This window comes from Sinocyclocheilus grahami, unplaced genomic scaffold, assembly GCF_001515645.1.
Source record: "Sinocyclocheilus grahami isolate Dianchi unplaced genomic scaffold, SAMN03320097.WGS_v1.1 scaffold3017.1, whole genome shotgun sequence".
NCBI lineage: Eukaryota > Metazoa > Chordata > Actinopteri > Cypriniformes > Cyprinidae > Sinocyclocheilus > Sinocyclocheilus grahami.
Genome location: NW_015508187.1, coordinates 16,608 through 25,300, shown reverse-complemented (window position 1 = coordinate 25,300; position 8,693 = coordinate 16,608). Strand labels below are relative to the sequence as shown.

The 8,693-nt window shown below is 41.8% G+C and overlaps 1 protein-coding gene across 1 annotated transcript; it reads right to left on the bottom strand.

Moving 5' to 3' along the window:
* Positions 1–3,197: 3,197 nt before the first annotated feature.
* LOC107575929 (retinoblastoma-binding protein 5-like) lies at positions 3,198–6,373 on the bottom strand. Its single transcript, XM_016262238.1, has 3 exons — positions 6,204–6,373; positions 5,200–5,340; positions 3,198–3,423 (listed from the first exon to the last, which is right to left on the bottom strand). The coding sequence occupies exons 1-3, from the start codon at positions 6,344–6,346 to the stop codon at positions 3,231–3,233; spliced, it is 477 nt and encodes a 158-aa protein (XP_016117724.1). The 5' UTR covers positions 6,347–6,373; the 3' UTR covers positions 3,198–3,230.
* Between the last annotated feature and the right edge of the window lie 2,320 nt (positions 6,374–8,693).

Here is an 8,693-nt window from a genome sequence, read left to right as displayed (position 1 = left end):
CTCGCTCACACACTCTCACACTCACTCACGCTCACACACGCTCACTCGCTCACGCACACACTCGCACACACGCTCGCTCACACAAATGCTCACACACACGCTCACTCACACACGCACACGCTCATGCTCACACTCGCTCGCGCACACGCGCACACGCTCACTCGCTCACACGCTCACACGCTCACACTCGCTCACACAAACACACACGCTCACTCACACACGCACGCGCACACGCTCACTCGCTCACACGCTCACACACACACACACTCACTCACTCACTCACTCACACACACACTCGTGACCTCTGACCTTCCCCTTGGCATTGCCGGTGTAGATGTAGTCTCCGCGCCGGTCGAAAGCTGCCACCACGTTGAGGTCGGAGTCGTCGTCCACCGGCAGCACCACGTGTTTGGAGTCGGACAGCGTGAGCAGGACGGGCGCAGACTTCATGGGACACACCAGCACCTTGTCCCTGAAACACAGGCCCTTTCTTAATGCCAAGAACACAGAGTTCAGACTGAGCACGTTTGTCTCGGGAGCGAGTAATTCTGCAAACGATGGAACATCAGCGTACTTGATAACGTCAGTCAGCTCGCCGCAAAAATATAGTTCAGGGAACGCACACACATTACAAAAAAACTAAATAACAAAAACCACTGCCTCGTTTCGTTTGCTTCACCGCATGTATACTTGAAGCCCTCATCCGTCCCGAACCTATAACGAAAGTGTCCCTCGCGGGTCAAAATGACCCGAAGGCCAAAAATGACACTAATTTTATTTTTGGCCCAGAAAGTTTATATTGGTCCATTTTTAGAATTTTTTCCCTAATGTTTTATGTAGGTTTTATTCTTTTATTATTTTGTAGTGAATTTTATTTTATTCACATTAAATTCTGGATATTTTTATGAAAATTTGCATATTTTATACATTATTTTCACCAAAAATAAAACTAAGAAAGAAAGACAGAATTTCTGCATATTTATACTTTAAACATGCTGATCCATCAGGACGTAGGTCACGGAGTCTCTGATGTTATTTGGTGGGGAAAAATGACATAAAATTGCATTTTATGATTACAGCCACTAGAGGGCCCTATAGAACCCTATGGAGATTCTTAAAAGAGCCAAACAAGTGAAATCTTTAAAACTACACCAACTAGTGGCTTAATTATGCTTTCAGATATACCTCAAGGCTTTTCAGATATATTTTGTAAAAACAAAAAATGAAATTGATACTGAATTTTAATCCAAATACATGCATATCATACACTTTCATAAATATGTAATAAATATAAAAGATACATTTAAAAATATAAATATGATATAAACTCATTGGTCTCCACCCCATCACTCAAATTTAACTGTTAAATAAAACATTTTTTTCAAAATGTCATTTCCCAACAGAAACATCATACATGCTATAATGCGTTTCAATGGGAGTGTGTGTGTGTGGGTATGTGAGTTTTTTGTGCATTGAGGACATTCTGCAGTCTCAGCCCTTTGTTTGGGTATGCATATTTTCTGGATTGTGTCAGATTTTGTATAGTCAAAAAAATTGAATAAATGAAAAAATGCTGTTTTTTTCGGACATTCCATTCATTCCTATGGCTGGGTACACACACGCTCACTCACACACGCACACGCTCATGCTCACACTCGCTCGCGCACACGCGCACACGCTCACTCGCTCACACGCTCACACGCTCACACTCGCTCACACAAACACACACGCTCACTCACACACGCACGCGCACACGCTCACTCGCTCACACGCTCACACACACACACACTCACTCACTCACTCACTCACACACACACTCGTGACCTCTGACCTTCCCCTTGGCATTGCCGGTGTAGATGTAGTCTCCGCGCCGGTCGAAAGCTGCCACCACGTTGAGGTCGGAGTCGTCGTCCACCGGCAGCACCACGTGTTTGGAGTCGGACAGCGTGAGCAGGACGGGCGCAGACTTCATGGGACACACCAGCACCTTGTCCCTGAAACACAGGCCCTTTCTTAATGCCAAGAACACAGAGTTCAGACTGAGCACGTTTGTCTCGGGAGCGAGTAATTCTGCAAACGATGGAACATCAGCGTACTTGATAACGTCAGTCAGCTCGCCGCAAAAATATAGTTCAGGGAACGCACACACATTACAAAAAAACTAAATAACAAAAACCACTGCCTCGTTTCGTTTGCTTCACCGCATGTATACTTGAAGCCCTCATCCGTCCCGAACCTATAACGAAAGTGTCCCTCGCGGGTCAAAATGACCCGAAGGCCAAAAATGACACTAATTTTATTTTTGGCCCAGAAAGTTTATATTGGTCCATTTTTAGAATTTTTTCCCTAATGTTTTATGTAGGTTTTATTCTTTTATTATTTTGTAGTGAATTTTATTTTATTCACATTAAATTCTGGATATTTTTATGAAAATTTGCATATTTTATACATTATTTTCACCAAAAATAAAACTAAGAAAGAAAGACAGAATTTCTGCATATTTATACTTTAAACATGCTGATCCATCAGGACGTAGGTCACGGAGTCTCTGATGTTATTTGGTGGGGAAAAATGACATAAAATTGCATTTTATGATTACAGCCACTAGAGGGCCCTATAGAACCCTATGGAGATTCTTAAAAGAGCCAAACAAGTGAAATCTTTAAAACTACACCAACTAGTGGCTTAATTATGCTTTCAGATATACCTCAAGGCTTTTCAGATATATTTTGTAAAAACAAAAAATGAAATTGATACTGAATTTTAATCCAAATACATGCATATCATACACTTTCATAAATATGTAATAAATATAAAAGATACATTTAAAAATATAAATATGATATAAACTCATTGGTCTCCACCCCATCACTCAAATTTAACTGTTAAATAAAACATTTTTTTCAAAATGTCATTTCCCAACAGAAACATCATACATGCTATAATGCGTTTCAATGGGAGTGTGTGTGTGTGGGTATGTGAGTTTTTTGTGTCACTCGCTCACGCACACACTCGCACACACGCTCGCTCACACAAATGCTCACACACACGCTCACTCACACACGCACACGCTCATGCTCACACTCGCTCGCGCACACGCGCACACGCTCACTCGCTCACACGCTCACACGCTCACACTCGCTCACACAAACACACACGCTCACTCACACACGCACGCGCACACGCTCACTCGCTCACACGCTCACACACACACACACTCACTCACTCACTCACTCACACACACACTCGTGACCTCTGACCTTCCCCTTGGCATTGCCGGTGTAGATGTAGTCTCCGCGCCGGTCGAAAGCTGCCACCACGTTGAGGTCGGAGTCGTCGTCCACCGGCAGCACCACGTGTTTGGAGTCGGACAGCGTGAGCAGGACGGGCGCAGACTTCATGGGACACACCAGCACCTTGTCCCTGAAACACAGGCCCTTTCTTAATGCCAAGAACACAGAGTTCAGACTGAGCACGTTTGTCTCGGGAGCGAGTAATTCTGCAAACGATGGAACATCAGCGTACTTGATAACGTCAGTCAGCTCGCCGCAAAAATATAGTTCAGGGAACGCACACACATTACAAAAAAACTAAATAACAAAAACCACTGCCTCGTTTCGTTTGCTTCACCGCATGTATACTTGAAGCCCTCATCCGTCCCGAACCTATAACGAAAGTGTCCCTCGCGGGTCAAAATGACCCGAAGGCCAAAAATGACACTAATTTTATTTTTGGCCCAGAAAGTTTATATTGGTCCATTTTTAGAATTTTTTCCCTAATGTTTTATGTAGGTTTTATTCTTTTATTATTTTGTAGTGAATTTTATTTTATTCACATTAAATTCTGGATATTTTTATGAAAATTTGCATATTTTATACATTATTTTCACCAAAAATAAAACTAAGAAAGAAAGACAGAATTTCTGCATATTTATACTTTAAACATGCTGATCCATCAGGACGTAGGTCACGGAGTCTCTGATGTTATTTGGTGGGGAAAAATGACATAAAATTGCATTTTATGATTACAGCCACTAGAGGGCCCTATAGAACCCTATGGAGATTCTTAAAAGAGCCAAACAAGTGAAATCTTTAAAACTACACCAACTAGTGGCTTAATTATGCTTTCAGATATACCTCAAGGCTTTTCAGATATATTTTGTAAAAACAAAAAATGAAATTGATACTGAATTTTAATCCAAATACATGCATATCATACACTTTCATAAATATGTAATAAATATAAAAGATACATTTAAAAATATAAATATGATATAAACTCATTGGTCTCCACCCCATCACTCAAATTTAACTGTTAAATAAAACATTTTTTTCAAAATGTCATTTCCCAACAGAAACATCATACATGCTATAATGCGTTTCAATGGGAGTGTGTGTGTGTGGGTATGTGAGTTTTTTGTGCATTGAGGACATTCTGCAGTCTCAGCCCTTTGTTTGGGTATGCATATTTTCTGGATTGTGTCAGATTTTGTATAGTCAAAAAAATTGAATAAATGAAAAAATGCTGTTTTTTTTCGGACATTCCATTCATTCCTATGGCTGGGTCAAAATGAACGAAATACTTTTGGGGGATAACACTTTTTTTATTACACCCACATAGAATCGAATTATTTTGTGTGTGCTCCATGCTCAAGTGTGACAAAATTAAATTAAAAAAAAAAAATTCTGCAGTTTTTTCGTAAATTCCATGCTTTTCCAGTGGCGGGTCAAAATGACCCGCGAGGGACACTTTTGATACTTTTTTTATAGCACACACTTAAACTGCTCAAATTCACTCTAATTTATTTTCATGTATTCCCGGTTCAAGTGTGACAAATGTAACAAAGTCTCATACCATAACGACCAATGCTCAATTTTTAAAAAATCTTTAAAAATGAGTTTTGGGTCAAAACGACCACAGGGACGGATGAGGGTTAACAAAACAAAATATAAAACACAACCCTGGCGGTTTTAATTTCAAGTCACCTCTGGATGCATCCTCGATAAAAGGGGTGGAGCAAGAACACATCCGGGGATTTGAACTGTACTTGGCTAGATGTGAACTTTGAACTGGAACAGTACTTGAGTAACAACTGAGGACGTTTCACAAGAACACAAGAAGGCATATTGAGAAACGGCTACAGAGTCCGGCTCACGCACAGGAAGTCATCCGCGCGGCACAGGAAGTGAGGACACTCACATGTCTCGGGGGTGGTACTGCAGCTTGAGGATGGGCGAGGGGAAGCGGAAGCGCTGGTCGCAGTCTCCCGTCAGGACGTCCCACTGAGACACGATGTTATCCGTGGAGGCACTGACCAGCTTGTGTCCGTCTCTGCTCCAGCTGAACCACAGCAGACACTCAGTGAGTGTGTGTGTGTGTGTGTGAGTGAGTGAGTGTGAGTGTGTGAGTGAGTTTGTGTGTGAGTGAGTGTGTGAGAGTGTGAGTGAGTGAGATTGAGTGTGTGAGTGAGAGAGTGAGTGAGAGAGTGAGTGTGAGTGAGTGAGTGAATGAGAATGAGTGTGTGAGTGAGTGAGTGAGTGAGAGTGAGTGAGTTTGTGAGTGAGTGAGTGTGTGAGTGAGAGAGAGAGAGAGAGAGTGTGTGAGTGAGAGAGAGAGAGAGAGAGTGTGTGAGTGAGAGAGAGAGAGAGAGAGTGTGTGAGTGAGAGAGAGAGAGAGAGAGTGTGTGAGTGAGAGAGAGAGAGAGAGAGTGTGTGAGTGAGAGAGAGAGAGAGAGAGTGTGTGAGTGAGAGAGAGAGAGAGAGAGTGTGTGAGTGAGAGAGAGAGAGAGAGAGTGTGTGAGTGAGAGAGAGAGAGAGAGAGTGTGTGAGTGAGAGAGAGAGAGAGAGAGTGTGTGAGTGAGAGAGAGAGAGAGAGAGTGTGTGAGTGAGAGAGAGAGAGAGAGAGTGTGTGAGTGAGAGAGAGAGAGAGAGAGTGTGTGAGTGAGAGAGAGAGAGAGAGAGTGTGTGAGTGAGAGAGAGAGAGAGAGAGTGTGTGAGTGAGAGAGAGAGAGAGAGAGTGTGTGAGTGAGAGAGAGAGAGAGAGAGTGTGTGAGTGAGAGAGAGAGAGAGAGAGTGTGTGAGTGAGAGAGAGAGAGAGAGAGTGTGTGAGTGAGAGAGAGAGAGAGAGAGTGTGTGAGTGAGAGAGTGTGTGTGTGTGTGTGAGAGGGAGTTTGTGTGTGTGTGTGTGTTTGTGTGTGTGTGTACCTGAGCGAGCAGACGGGGTGTATGTGTGCGCTGATGATTTTGGCGATTCCTCGCGTCAGAAAGTCCCAGATGACGATGCGTCCGTCGTTGCAGCCGACAGCAAGCAGTGTCCCCCAGCGGTTAAATGTGCAGGTCAGAGCCATACTGATGCAGTCCAGAGTGCCATCAGCCTCCTGAAGAACGACTCTGAAAGACAGAAAACAGTTCTGATATTTGATAGTTTATTTTTAATCACAACAATCTGCATTAATATAATCATATAACAATGAATATTTATTAACCTGACAGTTCATGTCATGTTTATCATACATATAATAACCTACATCACTGAATGAGCACTGACAGAAAACGTTCCCTACAATTATTCGACTTTAAAGAATAACACGTTCTGTAAAAGTTGAGTGTTTATAAACACTACAGACGGCTAGCAGCGGCTAGCGCGGAGCTAACACACTCTCAGACAGCTCTACTCACCGAGCAACTCCAGATTCATCTCTGCTGCGATATCAGCGCAAACCCGAGCACTGGCTAGAAGAGATATTAAAATATGAACGGAAAATCAGCAAAAAATGGAAACATTAAAACGCTCCCCAGCCGTTTGAACGAATCGAGTGAATCAATGACTCAAAGACTCATTCATAAAGAGAGCCGTTTACTTCATTCCTGAATGAATCAGCCGTTTGAACGAATCGAGTGAATCAATGACAATTACAATATTACTCATTAGAACCTGCAGAACTAAGAAATTACTTTTTTCTATTAAGATATTTATTTTGTTAAAGAAAAATTACTGTAAAAGTGTAAAGAATTAAAAAACGTGAAGTGTTTGTCATGTTCTGATCGTAAAGAATAGTTTAAAACCACAATTAACCGTCTGGATTTTACAACTTTCAAATTGGAGCAAAAATCTGCCTTTAAACTTGAAAGAAATAAAAATGTGACATTTATCGTGACAATTATCGGTATCGACTGGTATGGAAAAAATATATTGTGATAATTATCGGTATCGACTGATATGAAAAATAAAAATATCGTGATAATTATCTGTATCGACTGATATGAAAAATAAAAATATCGTGATAATTATCGGTATCGACTGATATGGAAGGTATTCCACGGTTGGCGTCAGTGATTGAGAACTGAATCTGTGTTATGTGTGGTGTGTCAGGATCACGGAGCTGAATGGCGGTCAGCCGCCGCAGACGTACAAGAGCTTCCAGACGCTGGCGAGCAGCATGGAGCCGCTGGAGCCACCGGAGCCTCCGCTGGAGCTGCTGAGCCGAGAGCTGCTGGGAAACTGTGTGACGCCCGTCAGAGATAACCACAGAGAGAGATACGGAGTCCCCCTGCTGGACGAGCTGGGTAACACACGCACACAGATAGATCGCTGTGATTAGAGAGCTGCATCATGGGTAGGGGTGAGCGGGTGGGTATAAAGAGCTGGTTGTATCTTAGAATCGGTTGCTAATTTCCAAGAACCGGGTATTTGTGAAGATTGATTCCACTTAACGATTCCTGCGTTCACATTTTAATGTGATTTTAAACCATCTAAGTGCAAGACTTGCATGCCATTCTGCGTGTCGCGCTCGTATGTGACCCTGGAGCACAAAATCAGTCATAACGTAAACAAATGAGAACGAAAACGCACACGTAACATTGTTTTAGAGCCGCGTGGGTTCTGTGTTAAAGAGACAGCATCCGGATAAATGTGCTGCCTGTCATTAATGTTAATCAAAGAAGAAAAGAAAACCATTCATGCATTTGAATGTTTTTGTAACTTTAATGAGGTTTAATCAATATTTTATTTATGAAAAGAAAACTATGCAGTGTTTTTAAAATTTTGATTTCAATTTCTGTGCCTGTAATTTGTTTCGTTGTATTTATTTATGCTGTTGCTAATTGGTTTGTTTGTTCCTATATTTTTACTGACTGTTCACTTATCTTTAACAATTTAATGTGTGACATTTATATTAGTCTAGTGGTTTTTGATGTGGCATTTTTTGTTAAAACCATAGGCAAACATTCCTCTTGGACAGGAACCCCGAGGCGCTGGTCAAAATGCACGCGGCGCCACAGGTGTTCGAGGAGCTGCTGCTGGACGCTGACTGGAGCGTGAACGCCGGCAGCTGGCTCCGTCACTCCTGCAGCTCCTTCTTCCAGCAGTTCTTCCACTGCTACTGTCCCGTGTCCCGTGGGATTCGGACGCAGGATCGACCCCAACGGAGACTTCATCAGGTGAGTATCTGCAGCTTCGCTTCACTTCCTCATCTGGATCCAGTGTGAACGCACAATTACACTTAACCATACCAACCATCATAACACATCAGTCTAGGAATTATATTATATATATATATGTTCAAAAACCCATTTAAAATATAATGGAATGTCTAATATATTTTAATATTATAATTTATATGTAATTAATGTAATGTCTAATTTCAGTTTATATATAATTAATATTGATGATGATATATAAATAATATTACTAAT